Genomic DNA, 21,961 nt, shown 5'->3' on the forward strand with positions numbered 1-21,961 from the left:
CATTCTCACAGTCAGAATGCTAAGCAATGAACTCATTTTCACTTCTCAAATCTAAAGAGGTACATCTTTGGAACCTTGCATTGAGGTCTGCCTATTCTCTGAGCCTTTGCTAATCTCGGGCCACTCACTCCACTGTGCCTCTCAGCCACACTGAGCGCTCCATTGGTGCTAACTGGAGGCAGAGAAGGTGTGGGAAAAGAACTCGATTTGGATTTCTTGTCTTCATCTCTGACTGGCTTGTGATCTATAGTGAGCCAGTTTCTCTGAACCCTGTGTATTAATTTGATAGAGAATCAGGTCTTCCCTTGCAAGTCTTGTATGAGGTGCATGATGTTACCAAAAAATGTAATGAATATTTAAATATTAGGAAATCTGTATGATGTGTGCCAGGCCTATAGGACAGTTCCTGCAAATGCCAGATATCTAGTTCACGTTAGCTTGTATTGTTAGTGTTTGACATGCTCAGAAGTGGATTTAGTAGAGAAATCAAGAAGCTAGGACTGAGAGAACAAAGGTAAGAGTGGAGACAGATATTGAAGCCACGTATGAAGCACTGCCAAATTGGGATGTGCTCAGACCCAAAGGCAAGGACGAACAGGGTTAGATGCCGGCTGACCTGTGATGCTGTACAAGCAACTAGAGAACACAGATGTGGGCATTACTCACAGTACTGGGATCAAGAAGAATGTGCACCAAGTGTTTTGTTTTGTTTTGTTGATACATCTCGTTATGTAGTCCAGGCTGGCCTCGAACTCAAGTGATCTCCTGCCTCAGCCTCCCAAATGCTGGAACTACAGACATGTGCCACCATACCTGGGGCACCAAGTGTTTCTTGACCATGGTGCAGTTTAGAAAAATACAGCCAATGGGGCTGGGGATTTAGCTCAGTGGTTCTGCCGCTTGCCTTGCAAGCACAAGGTCCTAAATTCAATCCCCAGTATCACCACCCCCCAAAAAGAAAAATATAGCCAAAATTTATTTTGTGCCAGATACTGTTGTAAGTGTACTGTCTCGCTCAGTCCTCACAGCAGTCCTGTGTTCAGTGGTATTGTAATTGTCCCCAACTATGAGGATATTAAGGCAGGCCATTTAAATGACTTGCTTAGGGCCGGGGATTTAGCTCAGTGGTTCCGATGCCTGCCTCACTAGTGCAAGGTCCTGAATCCAATCCCTGGACCAAAAAAAAGAATAAATGACTTGCTTAAAGAAACATAAATAGTAAGTGGAGGTTAGGCAGTCTGGCTCATCCTTTTAACTATCTTCTACTAGATACCTTTAACTGGAGGTCTTTCTTTGCTGTTTTAGATGCCAAACCAGAAGATAGGCAGCCAGCAAAGGGCCAGGCATTTAGAGCAAACAAGTCTAACTTTTTGTTACTACTAGTAATATAACAAATGGTTAACAGACCATTTGTAAAGACCTGTGTGTCTGCCACTATGCTAATGTGCTTTGTCTGCATTCTTCAATTCCTATAACATTATGCAAGGCATTATTGTATTTACCATATAGATAAAAATCATGAGGCTCACAGAGTTATTTTCTTCTGCTTTGTATCAAAAGAGCATGACTTTTGCCAGGGATGTAGCACAGAAGCACAGCACCTGCCTGGCAAGCGTGAGATCCTGAGTTTGATTCCTGGTACAAAAAAAAAAAAAAATGCAAACGAGCATGACTTTTTCCATCTCCTCCTCAATCCACAGTTATCTAGCTTTTGATCCAAGGCCTCCACTGAAACTCTGCTTGCTGAGTTTACAAATGACTCCAGTTGCTAAGTCCAGAGGATGTTTTTCAGTGATCAACTCACTGGTCCTCTCCTCTGCATTCTACTGGGATAATCACTTCACTCTTTGTTATTTCCAGGACCACTTCTCTGACCTATTTCTTTCCCTCCCCCCTACTTCCCTATTTCTTTCCTTTGTCCTGGTCTGTAAATGTGGGTCTTCTTTAGGGGCATATTTATAGTCCTTCTCATGTTCTCCTTGGATGATCTTATCACTACCAGTGAAATACTGGAGGCAGGGGAGGCAGAACCATGCCACTGACACACATCATGACAAAGGTTATTTACATACTGGAGAATTCCCTTGCCTGTGTGAGCATCTCAAATTCAAGTGTATCAAGCTGAATAAAGGAATCTTTATCTGCACCACCCCAACCCTGCCTGCCCTGACCCCACCCCATCTTGCTCCTCTCTTATTTCAGTTGAGTTGCTGCCATCCACCCACTTACCCAAACCCGGAACTTGAAAGTCATGTTTGGCTCCTCTTCTCCTGGCGTCTCCCAATCCACTCAGTATTCAGAAGCTGTACATCTATCTCCTGTATCTTAAATATGGTCACATCTCACAGTCATGGAAAACCTAGTGTTGGCCAACAATATCTGTGGCCTAGATGACTGCCACAGTCATCCATCCCTCCCCCACCCCTGCCAACTGTGGCTCCCTTTTCTATTCTCCACCTTAGTCATAAACTCTTAAGACCCAAATGTAGGGAATGCCACAATCAATTTGAGATTTTATTTATTTCTTTCAATTTGAGTTTTTAAACTCTTCCTTTGACCGTCATTATTCTCAGGTCAAACTCAAAGCCTCTCCACAAGACCTTGAAAGCCCTTTGGAATCCTGTTGCTGTCTTACATCCTCATCTCTTACCTTCCACAAACTTCTTATGGTTTCATAAACACAATGCCTGGCTGATTTTTTTTTTTTTTCAGAGTTTAACTCAGCCATAAAGACATCTCCTCCAGGAGGCCTTCTGTTATCCCACAGGCTGAGTCAGATGTTTCTGAGTGCTTCTGTATTCTCTTGTGACTATTTGTTGCTTTTTTTTTTTTTTGGTACCGGGGATCAAACTCAGGACCTTGTGCTTTCGAGGCAGGCAGCGGCACCACTGAGCTAAATCCCCGGCCCTGTCACTGCATTTATTACGTTGATTCATGATTATTTCCATGTGCTTCTTCTCTGATAATTAGGAAGTTCTTTTGAGGGGAGCAATACTCAGGATTGTTGCTTCTGGGGGTGAGCACTACTGCTCCACTGAAATGAGCTGCCAACCGGTATCATAAACTCAGTAATGAATCTCGGTAATGATTCAAAGGAATGGAGTTTTTAAAGAGGAAGACACTGTATTTGTAAGAAGGAAAAAGCAGAAGACTGAAAGCTGCCCTGAAGACCCGGCAAGGGCATTCCAGAAAGATCCATTCCTGTGGGCCTTTGTCCCCAGTTTCTGTTTAATCGATGATAAGAGCTTCCCTCCCAGGTTGGTACCTAGAACTTGTCACAACCTGATTGGCTCTCTGGACTGTCATGGATGAATTTCAGGCCATAGGACTCTAACACAAGTGACAGGATTTATGTGCACATTCCTTTGGTGGGCTTTGTTCTTTTTTTTTTTTTTTTGGTACCAGGGATCGAACTTGGGACCTTGTGCTTTCGAGGCAGGTGCCCTAACCACTGAACCCCAGCCCACTTTGGTGGGCTCTGATTTCTCCTTGCCCATTTGTCCTTGTCAGGGCCTTATCTCTGGGATTTATAGGTTGCCTAGGAGGAGTCTTATAAAATGGCAATTTAAAGTTAGTAAGGGAATGTGCGTTATCTAGTGCAGCAATATAGTGCCCTAGAGTGGGAATATATATACAGTAATACCTCAGTTCACAAACACTTCTGTTTACACACAATGCAGTTCATAAACAAAAGTGTTCGGCAGAATTTTGCCTCCATTTGCAAACTCTGCATTGGGTGACAAACACAACCAGACAAACAGAACCATCTTCCCCATAATAATAAAACAAATTCAGTTCGTAAACTGAGGCACTACTGTATATTTTTATATAGTTTTCCTCTAAGTTAGCAGTCCCCTTCCCCTTTTGTCTCCTTTCCAACTTATTGAGGTAGAGAGGGTGGCTATCTTGGTTTCCAGAACTTGGCTTCCCCTGTGTCAGCCCTCCTGATCCTTTGATGTAAGTCCTAATGCCATTTGGTATCTTTCTTTGTCTGCTTTCTTCTATCTTTGTCCTTTTAATTGCTCCCTCCAGCAAAGTTTTTTTGGGGGGGGGGCGTACAGGGGATGGAACTCAGGTCCTTGAGCTTGTGAAGCAGGCGGCAGAACCACTGAGCTAAATCCCCGGCTCCATCCAGCAAAGTTTTAACTTTCCAGTCAGGATTAGCCAGAAAGCCTAATGAGATCTTTATTCTCTTCTTTCCTTGCCTAAAATAACCCCCTTCCCCTACAAGATCTAACACATAATAGGCCCTCAGAATATTTGTTAAATGGATAAATATGTGACTAATTTTCCCAAGGTTATACTGCAAATGCTAGAACCAAAACATGTTCTACTCTAAAACTCACTTTCACTTTGGGTTTGTGTGTGTATGTGGGGGGGGGGGGAGAGGAGAGGGAGGGAGAGGGGGAGAAGGAGAGAGGGAGGGAGAGAGAGGAAGAGAGAGAGAGAGAGACTTTATTTTAATGGGGCCTGTGCTGCAGCACAGGAGGGCTAATACTCAAACGGGAAGAGCTGGAGTTTAAGAGGTCAAACTCAATTATAAGGTTTTCTTTCCAATTTTTAAAATGGATTTTAATTATTTTAAGTAATACATTTCCATAATTCAATAATCAAACAGTATAAAAAAGATATTCAGTAAAGTCTTATTCCCATTTTTCATGTTCATTTTCCCAGTTTCACTCCCTCTGCCTCAAGATAATCAAGGTTAGTTTCTTGTATCTCCTTCTAGGTTTTCTTTTGGCAAATGCATGTAAATATGAAACTGTGTAGTCTTAGCCTTTTAGAAAGGTTTTGAAGGACATCCCTGTGATCCCAGCACTCTGGAGGCTAAGGCAGGAGGCTCACCATGAGTTCAAGGCCAGCCTGGACTATATAGCAAGATCTTGTCTCAAAAAATTTAAATAAATAAATAGGTCTTAATTAAAAAAAAAACTTTTCTATTTTTTTTAAAGTAGGTATAGATTAGCAAAAAGAGCTAATCAGTACCCAGGCTGAATAAACACTGAAGGAAACTTGGAAAAGTACAGCTATGTGATGAGGGGAAGATTCTTGTGCCTGCTCATTGACCTCTAAGGACACCCTCTCCAACCTAACAGATCCTGTGCTACAGAGATTTCCCCTGGGTAGATTCTCAAGCTCCCCAGAGTTGCCTTCTTCTAAGCCACTCCCTTGCTGCAATATCTGGGTTTGGGTGGAAAGGAGGGTGCTGCACAGCCCGGCCCTTCTGTGCTATTTGGGCCGACTCCTCTTTTCAGAACAAAACTGCAACTCGGACCTCAGCTCCAACATCTGCGATCTGAAGCATGATGGCTGGACTGTAAAAGGAAACAATGTTCCAGGTCAAACTAAGTCTGTCAAACAGACCCTCACAGTGGTTCTAAAAGGCGTCTGGACAAGTCTTATCATGTGGCTTTTCTACTCCCTGATTCCATGTTTGCTGACAGGTAAGTAGGAATTAGAATCCATCTGATAGTTTGGACCTCGAATATAGGTTAAGAAAGTGAAAAATACTTTCCTGGGACTTGGGATTGAAATGCATGTGTAGAACATTGTGTTTTTCTCTTGGTCATTCCAGAAAAGGTACTCTGTAACATTTAAAAAATAAATTGGGTTTGGGGCATTTTCTTTGCCATTTAGATTACATACTTTGCTCCACTTTTAACTATTTGTACTTCCTGATTTATTGTTCCAAAATTGCATGTTGATGTTTCTTTATATCAAATGGCATTTAAGAAATATTCCCAATTTTAACACTCCAAGATTCTAGTCATTTGCAGTGTCAGTGGGAGCATCAGGTTTCTCTCTTTCTCTCTCTCTCTTTTCACAAAAGTATAATTATTCTAAAATAGGCAACAAATCTGTGCAATGGCAATCTGCAAATGTTTAGAAGTGGCTCAAACATCAAATGTACCTTGTTCCTTCCCATCCTCTAAACCTTCACCACTCTCAATTAATTAATTGCTCTGTACATAGTGTCCAAATTCTTTTTTCCCTCCCATGACCCAGTCCATTCAGGCCCCACCTTGTATTTATTTGACCCTATTCCTTACCATTCCTTGAAAACATACACTGAAGGCTGCCCGCTATCTTCAGGGTTAGTATATTATACTGTCACTTCCTCCTCCTTGCCTCTATTATAATTTTCCACCAGAAGAACCATCTCTAGTTCCTTTTCCTGTCCCAAACCCACTCCCATTTTCATTCGAGATCCTTTCTTCCATAGATCCTTCCCAGACCTCACTTGCTTCTTTAACCCTTGACCCCATGTGCTTTAGCTTTCGGAGGTTATTTCATTTTTCAGCACTGGTCTGAGACAAAAGCCTGCGTCTTTCCTGGTGTCCTTAAACCCCTAACACAGGCTGAGTAAGTTGCTTGTTTGGTTAGGTTAGTTGGTTGTTTCTTGTTGGGATCAAAAAAAAGTCAGGGAAACATTCCTCCACTGAACCAAAGGGAGAAGATGGGAAGTAGAATGAAAAGTAGAAAGGTCAGTATTTTTTTTACCTGACAGTTACTTCAATAAATTCAGTCTTTAAAATCTTATTTTAAAAATTCCTGTTTCAACAGACCTGGAGGTGAGTGTGCTCTTTGGACACTTACAAATTTACACAGAAAAAAAATGGTGGAAACCACAGGATGTCAGAGTCAGAAAGATTTCTCTGTGAGTGTTGGCTCTATCACTTACCACATGAGTAACTAGATCATGTACCATCAATGTTCTCATCTGTGAAATGGTCATAATAGCCACCTTAAGGTTGTGAGGTGTTAGATAAGATGATTTAACAAATAAAATCATTTGAAGACTTTAACGTCTGTTACCCCAAATATTAATTATTTTTATCTGTTGGTGATGAAAATATGCTGGTATTGGCAAAAATAATTTGTTTTAACTGAGATTGCCTTTATGGATTCTCTAGACTGTGTGGGTTCCTGCGATGAATTCTGCAAATTCTAAATGAACTACCATCTGTAACTAGAGAGATGGATGGGTAGATTTATTGCTTTCTTTCATAGAAATAATTTGTCTTGCTTTGTCCCTTACAAATAATAGTGTGGTTTAGGAATCTGATCCTTGCTGTCAGTAATAATAACAGTAACAAGGATGATCACAATTGCTATTTCTGAGTACACACTGTCCTTAAGGTTAACAAAAATGTTCTCTTGACTTCTTACATCAATCCATTAATGTAATTAATCTCCATTTTACATACTAGGAAACAGACACAGAAAGGCTCAGTTATTTGTGCAAATATGTATACATCTAGTAAGTGGGACACTTGGGATTTGACTCCAGTTTGGTCTGCTCCAGGGTCTGTGCCCTTTGTATTTCTGTGCAGAAGCTGAGACATTAAAACAGGCCAAAAAAGGGAGGAGGGACAGAGGAAATAAAGATGATGCTTCCCTTTCCCTTGCATTTGCGTTAAAGGTTGTTGGAGGAAAAGGTGGCGGAGGAGGACCCAAACATGCAGAGTTTACTTTCTACCCAGTGGGGGTCCCTGCCAGGAAGAGAGGCAAATATTTCCGCCTGAAACCTGAGCCCAACAGCTCTGTGGTAGAAAAGTAGCTTTCATGATATCTCCCTTGCACTGACCCAAGATTTTAGAAGACAGGGGCTGGGGATTTAGCTCAGTGGTTCCACCGCCTGCCTCGCAAGCTAAGGACCCTAGTTTGATCCCCGGTACAAAAAAAAAAAAAAAAGATTTTAGAAGACAGATTTGTAGCATAAACCTTAGAGCAGCAAAAAGGACTAATTTAAGATGAATGAAAGATTGAGAAGTCAGGCCTAGGTTAATTTCCCTGAGAGCCAAGTCTTCGTTCACTTGTTCAATTTTTAATCCATTTAGCATTTTTGAGCACTTTTATATGTCAGGTTCGGGGCTGTGCCAATTATAGAGATGAACAGTCCCCTTGTTTTCAGAGAACATAAAACCTCTGGAAAACGCACTAAAGTATTTGGCATCTGGGGATTTAGATGTTTTTAACAATACTATTTTCTCTTTCTCCCTTTCTCCTCCTCCTCCTCCTTTCCCCCCACCTCTCTTTCCTCTTTCTTTTTTGTACTGAAGATTGAACCCAAGGGGTTCACACTGAGCTACATACATCCCCAGCCCTTTATTTATTAATGTTTTGTTTTTGGGGGGGGGGTTTGGTACCGGGGATCGAACTCGGGTCCTTGCGCTTGTGCAGCAGGCGGTGAAACCACTGAGCTAAATCCCCGGCCCTTTATTTATAAATTTTTAATTTAATTTTTTTTTGTCCCGGGGATTGAACTCAGGACCTTACGCTTGCTAGGCAGGTGGCGGCACCACTGAGCTAAATCCCTGGCCCAATTTTTAATTTTTTCAAAGTTTAAGATAGGTTCTCACTATGTTTCTAAGTTTCCTAGGTTGGGTTTGAGCTCCCTATCCTCCTGCCTCTGCCTAAAACTTACAGGCTTACAGGTGTGTGCCACCACACCCGACTCACATTTGTAACTATTTTTTAGCTTTTTTTGGTACCGGGGATCGAACCCGGGTCCTTGTGCTTGCGCAGCAGGCGGCGAAACCACTGAGCTAAATTCCCCGCCCTAGTGGTTCCAAGCCTTGAATGAACATCGGAATCACCTCGGGAATTTTTGAAAACAGAAATGCCAAAGACTTCACAGAGATTCTGAATTAATCAAGGTGCTGCCTAGGTATTGGGATTTTTCAAAACTCCGGGGGTAGGCCACCTTAGAGAAGTGCCTGACAAAGTGCCTGGCAGGAAACATACAAGATGAGACAGGTGCACCTTGTAAGTAATGGAGTGCTTTTTAAAAAGTGGTATAGTAATGGGGGACGTTAACCAGGAGTGATGGTACATGCTGGGAGGATGAAGCAGGATGATTGCAAATTTGAGGCCAGCCTTAGCAAGATCCTGTCTCAAGATTTAAAAAGGGCTTGGAATGTAGCTCAATATAAAAGCCCTGGGTTCAATTTTCTTCATAACCCTCCCAAAGGTGGGGGCCTAAATGCCACATAGTATCCTGCAATAGATCCTGAAGCAGAGAAAACAGAACAAAAGACAAAACAAAACAAAACAAAAAGCCTTAATGGAAACATTAGCAAAATCCAAATAAAGTTTGGAGTTTAGTTACAGTAATGTATCCACTTAGTTCCTTAGTTTTCATAAATGTATCATGGTAACATATTTGCATTGGGGGGAAACTGAGTGAAGGGTATATAGGAACTCTGTGTACTTACTTTCACAGCAAGTTTTCTATAGATCTAAAGTTATTCAAACTTTAAAATTCTATTTTAATTTAATTTAATTTTATTTTTTTGGTACCAGGGATCAAACTCAGGACCTTGCACTTGCAAGGCATGCGGCAGAACCACTGAGCTAAATCTCTGGCCCTAAAATTCTGTGTTTAAAAAACATGGAAAAGGGTAGGGGAGGGAACAAGCCAACTAGACACAGGAATTAATCTGAAAGTGTTTCCAAATACCAAAGCTGGAAAAATTTGAATAACAAAACAAATAACAATAGTGTTGGATTTTAACCATAGAATAAAATAAATGTATATGAGTCCATACAGATATAAATAAATGAGTGAGGCTGGGTGCGGTGGTTGAGGCAGGAGGATTGCTGTGAATTCAAGGCCAGCCTGGGCTACACAGTGAGTCCAAGACCAGCCTGAATTATTGAGTAAGACCCTGTCTCAAAAAAACCAAAATAAATAAATAAATATTGAGAAGAAATGGCACTTCCTTACAAGAGAATTTCAATTAAATAAGAAATCACTATTAGAATGTAACAGCAATAATTGTTGTAGGGAATATCTACAAATATGATGTTGAAATTAATGGGTGAGTGTGAAGAGAAACAGACTATTTACATAATCTCACAGTATCTCTCTCAGGGTATTTATTAACTCCAAACTAAAAATTACCACCTTTACAGTGGAGACACTTCCCCTTAATCAGGTCATCAAGATTAACATCACTGGGCCTGGGATTTAGCTCAGTGGTTTCGTCGCCTGCTGCACAAGCGCAAGGACTGGAGTTCAATCCCTGGTACCAAAAAAAAAAAAGATTAACATCATTAGTAATAAGACACAGTGACATAATGTACTTCTTGCATGTACATGACAAAAATATATAACCTCAATCAAATCATGTGAAAACATCAAACAAACCCAAGCTCAGCTGACCCTTACTCTTCAGAAATGTCAAATCATAAAAGACAAAGAGACTGAGAGCAAGGAAGGGATTACTGTAACTAGATATGATAACTACATGGGAAATTCTGGACTGGTTCCTGGAGAGGGGACATATTAAGGGGAAAACTGGTGAGAATTGAATAAAGGCTGAGGTTTATTTAATGATGTTGCATCAGTATTAATATTAGTTTTCATACTATGGTTATGTACACTTAGAAGGCTGAGGGAAGGGATAAGTTGGCAGAACTGCGTTTCTTCTAAAGGCTCTAGAGGAGAATCTGCTTCCTTTGGCTTTTCCAGCTTCTACTGGCCACCTGCGTTCCTTGCTCATGTCCTCCTTCCATGGTTTGTACGCACCATTCTTTGTTTAACTACTCATCTCTGAAAGCTATGTGGGCTAATTTCAGTTTCACTATGAGCATTCATATGCAGGTCTTACATGATAAAAACTTTTCATTTCTCTAGAATAAATGCTTAAGAATGCATTTGCTAGGTCTGACAGTAATTGCTGTTTAGTTTTACAAAATCCTGGCAAGTATTTTCCAGAATGAGTGTTACCATTTTTACCAACAATGTGTGAGGGATCCAGTTTCTCTCCCTCCTGACCAGTGCTTGGTTTTGTTAATCTAAATTTTTTGTCTTTCTAATAGTTGTACAGTGCTACCTCATTGTGATGCTAATTTGCATTTCTCTAATGTTAAATATCTTTTCATGTGCTTGTTTGCTATCTGTATATCCCCTTTTCATGTTCGATGCCTTTTCAAGTCTTTGGCCCATTTCCTAATGGAATTGTTTGATTTTCTGCTGTTGAGTTTTGAGAATTTTTCATGTTTTCTAGATACTAAATATCTTTGAGATAATAGCTTGCAAAAATTTTCTCCCACTGTGTAATTTGTCTTATCCTCTTAATGGGGCCTTTTACAGAGCAAAAGTTTTTAATTTTGATGATTCAATTATACATTTTTTTCTTTTAGGATTTTTACTTGTTAAATCTAAGAACTCTAACTTTAAATTTTTTTTTTTCTAAAAGCTTTAGAATTTTATCTTTTACATTAAGTCTATGGTCCATATTGGGTTAATTTTTACATAGGTGGAGGCTCACTTTTTTTTATGAGAAGTGTCCAATTGTTCCAGTATTATTTATTAAGAAGGCTATCTTTCTTCCATTGAATTATTTTTGTACCTTTTGTCAAAAAGACAGTTGAGCATATTTGTGTGAATCTATTTCTGGGATCTGTTCTGTTAATCTATGAGTCTGTCCTTTTGTCGGTACCAGACAGTCTGACTTACTGTAAGTCTTGGAATTGGGTAGATTGATTCCTTCATTTTATTCGTTTTCAAAATTGTTCTTAATTGGGCTTTGAGTGCAGTGTGGTGGTAGAGCACATGCTTAGTGTGCACAAGGGCCTAGGTTCAATCCCCAGCACCCCAAAAATTGTTTTAATTATTCCAGTTCTTTTGTCTCTTAAAGAGGCCTCACTCTTCTGTACCATTCTCACCGTCCCTGGCTCTTTTCCTTTCCATCTCTTTGGTGATTTCAAAGCTAGGGATGGAGAGAGAGGTCAGGAAGTCTCCTTTCTGGCACTCCAGATGTTTTTTCACAGAGCAGACTTTCAGTGCTGGTGCTGAGTGAGATGAAGGTGCATCACCAAGGTTTTACGTTAGAAAAGAGGCAAGGGGAGCTGGGGATTTAGCTCAGTGGTTCCGCCACCTGTCTCACAAGCGGAAGGTCCCGAGTTCGATCCCTGGTACCAAAAAAAAGGGGGGGGGGCCGGGGATTTAGCTCAGTGGTTCCGGCGCCTGCCTCGCAGCGCAAGGACCTGAGTTCGATCCCTGGTACCAAAAAAAAAAAGAGGCAAGGGAACCAGATGGGGAGTGTCCCTAGAACCACCCCTCCACTCTCATGTGGGAGTGTTGTTTGATAACGAACAGCGTGCTGATGTTCTCGCTATGACTGTAACAGTGGGGGAGGCAAGCGGTGGGTCTTTTCAAGAGGAGTATGTGAAAGGGAGAAGAGGAGGGTCTAGATTTCATCCTGGGGCTGCATGTGAGGTTGAGCTTTGGACTTTAAGTTTCTCAAAGTCCTTATGAATGCAAGTTCAGCTTCACAGACTGATCTCATTTTGTGCAAACTTTTGATCAACTGTGTGCACATTCTGGGCAGATTGCATACACCTGTGTGAGCAGATCCTTATGTCCCAGTCTCGCTCAAGCATTTGCAGTCTTCCTGGGGTGGAGTCTCTGGCTTTGTAACCCTCCTTACTGCATTCCTTCCACAGCAGCCCTGACCCTGCACTTTCCACCTGGAAGTTAATACCCCATTTGGCCTTGTTGGGGGTTGTGAAGGGATGGATGTGCTTTGATACCCATGGGTGGCCATAGCAGGAGAGAGACATGAGAAGCTGGAAAGAGCCTACATGGGTTTGTCATGAAGTGGCGGAAGGGTCAGGTTTTTGCAGATTTCTTAAGGTGCCATAGTACATGGCTGAATCAAGGCCTGGACCTAGGTCAGTCTAACATAAGAGTCATAAATAATGTACCACAGGGTTAATATGCAGAATACATACAAAATTCAAACAACTCAGTAGCAAAACAAAAGAACAAATAATATGATTTTAAAAATGGAAAATAAGGGCCAGGGATTTAGCTCAGTGGTTCTGCCGCCTGCCTTGCAAGCGCAAGGACCCGAGTTCAATCTCCGGTACCAAAAAAAAGGAAAATAATTAGGCATGGTGGTGCACACCTGTAATCCCAGCACTTGGGAGGCTGAGGCAAGAGGATCATTGAAGGTTCAAGGCCAGCCAAGGCTACATAGTGAGTTCAAGGCCAGTCTGAACTATATAGTAAGACCTTGTTTTGGGAAAAAAATGTCTGGGGATCTAGCAAAGGCCCTGGGTTCAATCCCCAGTACTGCAAGGAGAAGAAAAGATGGTGATGTGGAGAAAAGGGAACACTTGCACTTACATACTATTGTTAGGAAATTAAATTAGTACTGCTGTTATGGAAAACAGCATGAGGCTTCCTCAAAAAATTAGAAATAGAACTGTTATATGATCCAGTGAAGGAAAAAAATCAGTATGTTATTGCAGCACAATGCATAATAGCCAAGGAATGGAAACCATCTACATGTCCATCTACTGATGAGTGAATACAGAAAATGTGGTACATATACACCACGGAATACTATTTAGCCATAACAAGGATGAAATCCTTTTCATTTGTGACATGGATAGAACTGGTTTATTATGTTAAGTGAAATAAGTCACAAGTGCTATGTGATCTCACTCATACATGAATGTAAGTTGATCTCATAGATATTTAGAATAGAATAGTGATTAGCAGAAGCAAGAAAGAGTGAAAAAGGGTCAGGAATGGGGACAGATTGATCAACAGTTACTAAATTACAGTAAAATAGGAGAAATAAGTTGTAGTGTTCTACTATAGAATAGAATAACTATAGATAATGTAAATACACTACATATTTCAAAAAGACTATAAGAAAGAATTTTGAATGTTTTCAACACAAAGAAATGATTAATGTTTGAGGAGATAGGTATGCTTACCTTGATTTGAACATTACACATAGTCTACATGCATTAAAACATCACACGGTATCCCATAAATATGTGCAATGTTTATGTTTATTAAAAATAAATGTAGGACTGGAGATTTAGCTCAGTTGTGCCGCCACCTGCCTCACAAGTGCAAGATCCAGACATCAATCCCCAGTACCCAAAAATAATAATAATAATAATAAATAAATAAATGCACACATATATAAATAATATGCCTCAGTTTTCTCATTTGTATAATGGACAAGCTTATTGCTCTTACTCCCAGTATGGTCATGAGATTAAATGAGATAATCATGTAACAATCTAGCACATGGCCTAAATATAATAAAGTAAGTACTTGGTAAAGATTAGCCATTATTACTATTAATATATCATTTTGTCACAAAGGCACAACTACAGCAATAGCAAAAATTTAGCATAAGCACAAATATGATGAAATTAGAATTGTTCCAATTCATAAAGCTGTGAGGCCTTTCACTAGCCACTAACTTGAAGCTATGGCATTCCTCAACTGTCAGCCCACCCATCGGCTTCTCTCTGCCTTTACCCCAGGTGAAGTAGCAGCTCTGCCTGCCCCTCAGAACCTCTCTGTACACTCAACCAACATGAAGCATCTCTTGATGTGGAGCCCGGTGGTCCTGGCTGAAGAAACAGTGTACTATTCTGTCGAGTACCAGGGGTGAGTTTTTGTGTTTAGATAGCAGTTGATTCCCGCAGGCACAGCCCTTCCTCTTCAGCTCAAGGAGGCTTTGTGAGCCGAGGGACAGATGATCTCCAATGATCCCTCAGTGCGTGGGCATTGGGAGAGTTTAAGAAACAAGGGAAATCATCCTGTGGATGTGACAGTGAACTTTCTGGGAACACAAATGTGTATAAGTACATTGTAATGCAGCTTCTTTTTAACACAAAATCAACTGTCCAAGAATTTGATCCTGACTTGAGATGCATAAGTGGTTGGAGACCCAGATCCTTGGTGTATAGAGGCGATGTCAGTCTTCCTGACTATGAGCTTACACTTAGAAGCCAAACAAATCTTGACCCTAAACTGAACTCTCTATGCATAGACATTTACCTAGGTTCAGGGATATGATTGGCTGTGTTCCTGGATATAGGGAATTTAACATCTAGAGGAGGAGACAGTAAATATACTAGGTCTGTATTCTCCAATCAGTACCCACTAGCAACAGGTAGCTATTTAAATTGAAATGAAATGAAATGAAAACATCTATTTTCCAGTCACACTGGTCATATTTAGGTGCTCCAGAGCCACACATGAGTAGTGGCTACCATATTGAACACCACCAACACAGAACATTTCCATCATCATAGAAAGTGCTCCTGGGAAGCCCTGTTCTAGGCAATTTCAGGTAGTTATCAATGCTAGGAGGCAGCCATGAGGCTGATGCGATAGAGTTGACTCTGTGGCTCCTTCACATTAGGTGGCTGGAAAGGCCACTCTGAGGAGGTGATACTTACACCATATCTGCAGGTCAGGAGGAACCACTGGGTGAGCAGCATGGGTAGAGCATTTGAGACAGCATGAACAGATAGTCAGGATCCTGAGGCAGAGAGAGATTGACATTTTGGAGGAATGACCAGGAAGTCAGTCTTTGTAAATAGGGAGGGGTGGAGGGGTTGAAGACAGGGCAGGGGAAGGGGGAAAAAAATAAGAACCGAGATATATCATATAAAGGTACAAATTTCCAGTGATGAATGTCATCATATTGTATAACTAAGATGTACCAATAAACTTTTTTTTTTGTATTAAATTCTTTTATTGGTACATTGTACGTATACAACACAATTACATTTCTCATTGGGAATTGTACCTTTATATAATGCATCTTGGTTCTTGTTTTTTCCCCATTCCTAGCCCTCCCTTCACGCCCTCCACCCTTCCCTATTTACAAAGACTTTATTTCCATTTTTTCCATTTCTCATCATTTTTTCCTTTCCCTTCTTTCCTTTCCAGTGCCTCCCACTACCCCTACACCTTTGGACCTTTTCTTCCTATTTTACATTATCGATTATTCATTCTAATAATTGTGTACCAATAAACTTAATGAATTAAAAAAAAAGAAAGATAAAATGGAAGAAAAGAATATCTTTGTTTGTTGTTTTTTGAGACAATGTCTCACTATGTAGTTCAGACTGACCTTGAACTCACTGTGTAGCCCAGCCAGCCTGGAACTTGTGGCAATCTTCCTGTCTCATCCTCCCCAGTGCTGGAATTATAGGCATGTGCCACCATGCCTGGCTTAAGAATTTCAGTTTTATAGGAGGGAGAGAGAAGGCTAGAATCTTGCAGGTCACAGGGAAGAGTTTGGATTCCATTCTAAGTGCTTCAGGAGCTATTAAGAACAGAAACATGATCTGCTGAGTGGATGGCTTGGAGAACAGAAGTGTGGAAGGTAGGTGGCTACAAAAAGGCAAGGCATGATGGCAGTGGAGGTTAAGGTAGTGACTATGGACATGGAGAGGAATAGATAGATCAGGGTTTATGCTTAGGCTGCCTGTGGCTGGTTATAAAAGGAGTAAGGGAAATGGATGGTTGGTGAGGGAAGAGTGGAGGAACTGGGGTGGGGACCAAATGCTTATTTTGCTGATCCATAAGAAGTAGGAGACAGAAGGCAATTACAGCCACCTTTGAGCCTGGGTCACAGAGGCTGAAGTGACACTGTGTCCTCTCCTTGGCCAGGGAGTATGAGAGCTTATACACAAGCCACATCTGGATCCCCAGCAAATGGTGCTCACTCACTGAAGGTCCTGAGTGTGATGTCTCTGATGACATCACTGCCACAGTCCCATACAACCTCCGTGTCAGGGCCATCTTGGGCTCACAGACTTCAGCCTGGAGCATCCTGGAGGAGCCCTTTAATCGAAACTCAAGTAAGACCCTTCTCTTCTTCCTCCCTTGCCTGCTTCAGCCTTCCCTTCAGGAACTGTGTTCACATAGACTTTTGGGACTCATTTTAGCATGAAGTCTTGCAAAGCCAGAGTATTGTAAACACAAACCACCTTTATTGGTACATCTCAGAAACTGCCCATGGCTTCCCACATGCTGTCTCTCTCATGCCCTTGGTTTGGAAGTCATTTCTGACCATCTCTGTCAGAGTCTGCTGGTGGTAGAGGGGCTGAAACTTGGAAGAAATGTTTCTCTGGAAATGGGGAAGTAGCACCAGAACTGCTTCTTCCTATCCTGATCATGGCTCCATAAACCTTATGCTCCCTCCTATCTCGTGTCTCATTACCCCACATTTACTGCCTGTGAGTAGCGTCATTGTTTAAAAAGATCTGTGCATTTAAGAGCTGCCAGAACAGCTCCTTTGTATGGTTACTGGGAAATAACTTTTTATTGCAATAGTAACTAGAAAATTATTAAGAAGAGAAGAATCCAAATAGTTGGCCAGATATGGCTAAGTGTAAACAATGGGTAGTGTATAGAAGGATGTGTGTGCTTGGGAAACAGCAGAGGCAAAGGTTGCATGGGTAGAGGGAAGGGAAGCAGCAGGCCACGTGTTAAAGGGCTTTGCTATGGAGCTTGGTCAAATCAGTAGAGGGCAGCCACAGAAGAGGAGAAGGTCTAGGCCAGTTTTGTCTTATAGAACAATCTGGCTGCTCTATGCAAAGTGACCTGAAGTGGAGCAAGCCTGCAGGGCAGGGGAAGAGTGAGGAAAGGGTTATAACACTCAATCTGAGCCAAGATGCGTCCTAATCATAAGAGTGGAGGAGGAGATGGGGAGGACAGAATGAATTCAAGAGACATGGCTGAGTTCAAGAAGACAGTGCATGGCAATCGGTCATTGAGGAATGGAGTGGGCAGAGACAGCGATGTTGTTCAGCTTCTGACTGGGGTTGATGAGAGCACTATCCAAGCAGGGAGGCCAGGGAGGAGCAACCGGTCTTGAGAATGGGAGACACCTCTGTCTTTGTGCAATTTGAGACTGAAGTTCCTGCAAGATACCATGCCATGGGTATCTGATCGGCAGCAGGAAATCAGGTCCTGGGATTCAGAGAGGTCAAAGCCAGATCACAACCCAGAGTTAGTAGTTGAAGGCTTGGGGATGGGTGAGATTATCCAGATATAAGATATATGCGACAAACAGACCCCAGGACAAAGTCCTGGGAAAACGTGGGGTTTAAAATGTAGTTGGAGGGAAGGACAGCACTGGGTGGCTGAGGAGGTAGAAGGCCATGGAGAGGAAAATAAACAGCTCCTGGTAGGCTGAAGGAGGCCTCTGGGTGTGCTCTTGAGAAAGTGATTCCATGGAATGGATGGGATGGCAGTCTGGTTATCAGGGTGGAGGACTCAGCAGAGGTGGGAAGGAGAAAGGCAGCTCCTCCTCTGAGACAGGTGTGGGAGGGAATGCTACCAGCTTGGAGCTGTGGGAAGGGCAGGGAATGAGACTTTTGGTGGCCCTCTTTGCTTAAAGTGGCAGAATATCCTTTGTTGCAAGAGAGGGCAGAGGAAGATTTAGGCCAGCGTTTGGAGTAATGAGACAAGCCAAGGTTATAGAGGAACATAAGATATTGGTGGAAATCACGAGGGTTTAGAAGGTACCTCCCTCAAGCTGGAAAAGGCTAAGGAGGATGAAGATAGCTTTGAAAGGGAAGTTGGCCCAGCGAGATCAGAGGGATGTGGTTCATACTCTAGCTCAGCCACTGGACAGGTGGGTTGCTGCCTCCTCATCTCTAAGAGGGGCTACAGTTTTCTTCACTAGGTAGTCACGGGGACCACGTGAGATGAAATGTGTAAAAGCTCAGTGCATTTCTGTTCTACCACAGCACTCAGCTGTTGGTGGGTATTATTACTATTTTCCTAGGATGCCAGGGTTTGAGAGCAGAGAGGAAAGGGCTGGGGCAAGAATAGGACTGTCGGGGCCAGGGATTTAGTTCAGTGGCACTGCACCTGCCTCGCAAGCGCACGGTCCTGAGTTCGATCCCCGGTACAAAAAAAAAAAAAATATATATATATATATATATATATATATATATATATATATATATATATATCTCGCACTGTTGGAATGAGATGCCAATAGGAATTTTGGTGCAGAATGTGTATTCTTCTGCTAGGCCTCCTTCCCAGACACTGGGAGGATTTGGTTGAAGGGGCAGGATCACAGTAGGGGAGGCTAAGGGGTACTGGATGGCACTGCAACTCTGTCTCGGCTCACAGTGCCCAGGCAGCACCCTGCAGCACCTTTCTTTGGCACCTAGGAGCTGGGGGCTGCAGCTAAGACCATCTCTGGGGTCTGGTGGCTGCTGTTGAGAAGAAGGCTTGGGACAAATGGAGGTAAGGGAGTGTCTACAAAGCCATGTGGGTGAGGTGTGCAGTAGAGCTTGTGCTTAGGAAGGCAGTATAAACAGGAAAGAGCCTTGCTGCAGGAGGAGCAGAGGAGCAGGAGCCTGCCTCTCCAACAGGAGGCAGAGGATGCACTCCTAGGTGAGCCCTAAGCAGTGAAGTTAGCAACCTGGCTGGGATGGCATTGTGTTATCTTAAGGTTATTTGGTCTGTCCTTTCCCATTTGAAAAAGGCCTCTCCAACTTCTCCTCCTCAGGACTGTGAAAATCTTGGCTTGAGGGCTGTCCTGGAAAGGATCTTTTGCTCTAAACCTTATCCAGAGCAGAGATTTTTAGTCTTGATTGCGTGGAGGAGTCATAGAGGAGCTTTAGGACCACTTGCCGAGGACCCATCCCCGGAGGATCTGATTTACATTCTCCCCAGGTTATTGTCCTGTATGACCAGAGTTGAGATCCTCTAGAACAGCAGATAAAACACCCTGCATGGGGCAGGTTGGAAACAGAAAAACCTGGGCTTAAATTCTGGCCATTATTTGTGTGGCTCTGGGCAAGTCCCTTAACCTCTCAGTACAACAGGAATAATACTTACCTTCTTCTTAAGTTTCCTGAGTGTATTAAATGATACAAGTATTCAGGGAAGGAGAGAGAGAGAGAGAGAGAGAGAGACAGAGAGAGACAGAGAGAGACAGAGAGAGACAGAGAGAGTAGAAGACTCAATTTTAATCATGCATGACTTAAAATTGGAAAAGTCAAACATCTCTTTTCATCTTGGAGGTGCTTCAGAGGCCACAGTAGTGGTGCTGTGTCTGGACTGGGTATATTTGCACAGGTGGCATGATTTCTCAAGTCCTCCTATGCCCTATCTGGGCCCAGGTGCACACTGGTCCTCATAAGGTAGGTGAGGGGAATACTTTCCTCGCTCAAAGGTCAAAGCTCCCTCCTGGAACTGCCTTTCTTCTGAGTGCCCCCTGGGTCCAGTGCAGGGGGATTTAGCCTAGAACATGCCCCATACTACTTCCTGAATCAAGACCAACAACTGGGGTGGCCCTTTGGGTCCTGTGGTGCCTGGCTCTGCAAGGCAAGGGTGACCCACCATCAGTAGCCAAGGAGTAGAGGCTGCCTGCATGGGCCCTTCTGTTCTTTGTCAGCCGGCAGGAAATGTATCTATCCACAGGAGCTGCTGGGCTCTGTTTGAGACCTAACAATGTGAAAGACAGTGTTGATGCTCAGGGTGTAATTTCTAGAATCAACTGTTGGAATTTATAAAAAGCTTCTGACTTGCCAACACCTCTCAGTCACGATGTGAGATGAGGAATCTTTGTGCCATGAATAGAATGGGCAACCCATTCTGTTCTTATGATTTGCTGTTATCTAAAAGTCATCAGGTTCCAGTATGTGCCATGGATCTACGTGAGCTATAGTTAGGCATGTGCCCCTGCTGGGTATGTTCATTCCGAGGGGCAAAGACTGGGCTCAACTGTGCTCAGCATAGACCCAAACTCAGACAGGTGTTTGGTAAATAAAGAGCAATTTTTGCTGAAAAGAGTGGTGGGGAGAGGAGCAAGGAGCACATAATTTAAAAAGGAAAAAAGATAATATCTATTTGAGTATTTAGTCCCTTTTCTTGAGTATGTGTTCCTAGAGAAGGAACAAAAAGACTTTATTATAGGTAAGAGTTGAAAAAAGGAGTTGGCATTTGTTTTTCATTCATTCATTCATTCATTCATTCATCATTCAAAAATATTTTACAAGCACCTCCTGAGTATGAGAGTAATCATGTTCTGAAAAGCTACAGCTCACGCCCTACCTTCCCTGGAGGTGCTGGCATCTTTCCACCGACGACATGGTCAGCATGTCTCAGGGAAATCAGTCCTGTGGGGCTGGCTTTGATTCTCCCTTTGTCTTGCCAACAGCCATCCTTACCCTGCCTGGGATGAAGGTCTCCAAGGACGGCTTCCACCTGGTTATTGAGCTGGAAGACCTGGGACCCCAGTTTGAGTTCCTTGTGGTCTACTGGAGGAAGGAGCTGGTCACCAAGGTGAGGCTTCTGACCTTGGCCTATGAATCAGGCTCTGGGGAAGGAGGCATAGCTTTTTGTGTGTGAGTGAGGAAAGGTGGGTCCTGCAGTGCTCAGTGTCTGGGTGGCCTGAGGATGAAGATCTTGGGTGAAGTTTGTGAAAGGAGAGATGAGAGTATGCTACCCATCCTCTGGGCTCTTGTGCAAAGAACTACTTTGGTTCATCTCAGGCCTTTGCTGGAGGACATTTCAGGCTGAAGTTTGGGGGCTGCCTTTTTGTCCTAAACTCTATTCTTTTTTTTTTTTTTTTTTTGGTACCGGGGATCGAACTCGGAATCTTGTGCTTTCAAGGCAGGCACCGGACCCACTGAACTAAATCCCCGGCCCCTAACTCTAATCTAGTTGGGCCCATAACATTTTTAAAATGCATTTCTTCCCTTCCCTCATTAGCTGGTCTCCTCAGCCACCTAGGGGCACCAGGCCAGGGCATTCCAGATCAACCGGATGATTTCAAAAGCACATGAGGCTGGTATAAGCCTCTTGTGGGTGTGTATCTTGGCGGGGTGTAGAAGTGGGGGCAGTGAGCCAGGAGCTGTCTTATGAATAATCTAGTTACAAGCAGGTGGGCCATCCAAAATGCCAAGAAAGGAGCTGCCCCTCCCCGTGGGAAGGTGACTATAATCTGGGGTGAGTGGGATGCCAGCCCTCATCAATAGTTAGTCAGACAAGCAGCAGAGAAGGGGTACAGCTTGATCACGCACTGGGGGACACTCAGACCTGTGGAGCCCTGTCCAAGCTGCTATGGTGACAAGGCCTCAAGGCCCACTCCAGTCAGCACATGGAAAGCCCTGATTTCTTGCAAGAATCAGTGTGATGCAATAAGGGGCT

The 21,961-nt window shown here is 42.8% G+C and overlaps 1 protein-coding gene across 6 annotated transcripts in view; it reads left to right on the forward strand.

Annotated features, from left to right (window-relative positions):
* The first annotated feature begins 5,255 nt into the window (after positions 1 to 5,255).
* Positions 5,256 to 21,961, forward strand: part of Il20rb (interleukin 20 receptor subunit beta) — a 29,579-nt gene continuing 12,873 nt past the window's right edge. For 5 of the 6 annotated variants that reach the window (XR_015440819.1, XM_087186202.1, XM_087186203.1 and 2 more), the window contains exons 1-4: positions 5,259 to 5,444; positions 14,305 to 14,431; positions 16,451 to 16,641; positions 20,970 to 21,094. Coding sequence is in view for 5 of the 6 variants with exons in the window: in XM_087186202.1 (XP_087042328.1) it covers positions 5,405 to 5,444; positions 14,305 to 14,431; positions 16,451 to 16,641; positions 20,970 to 21,094 (483 nt within the window). In the remaining variant the exon portion in view is untranslated. Of the gene's footprint in view, positions 5,445 to 6,564; positions 6,659 to 14,304; positions 14,432 to 16,450; positions 16,642 to 20,969; positions 21,095 to 21,961 lie in introns of all 6 variants that reach the window. The other variant, XM_087186200.1, reaches the window with a different exon arrangement.

This window comes from Heterocephalus glaber, unplaced genomic scaffold, assembly GCF_053883595.1.
Source record: "Heterocephalus glaber isolate CG9 unplaced genomic scaffold, H.glaber_assembly_v1.0 deba00001504, whole genome shotgun sequence".
Classification (NCBI taxonomy): Eukaryota; Metazoa; Chordata; class Mammalia; order Rodentia; family Bathyergidae; genus Heterocephalus; species Heterocephalus glaber.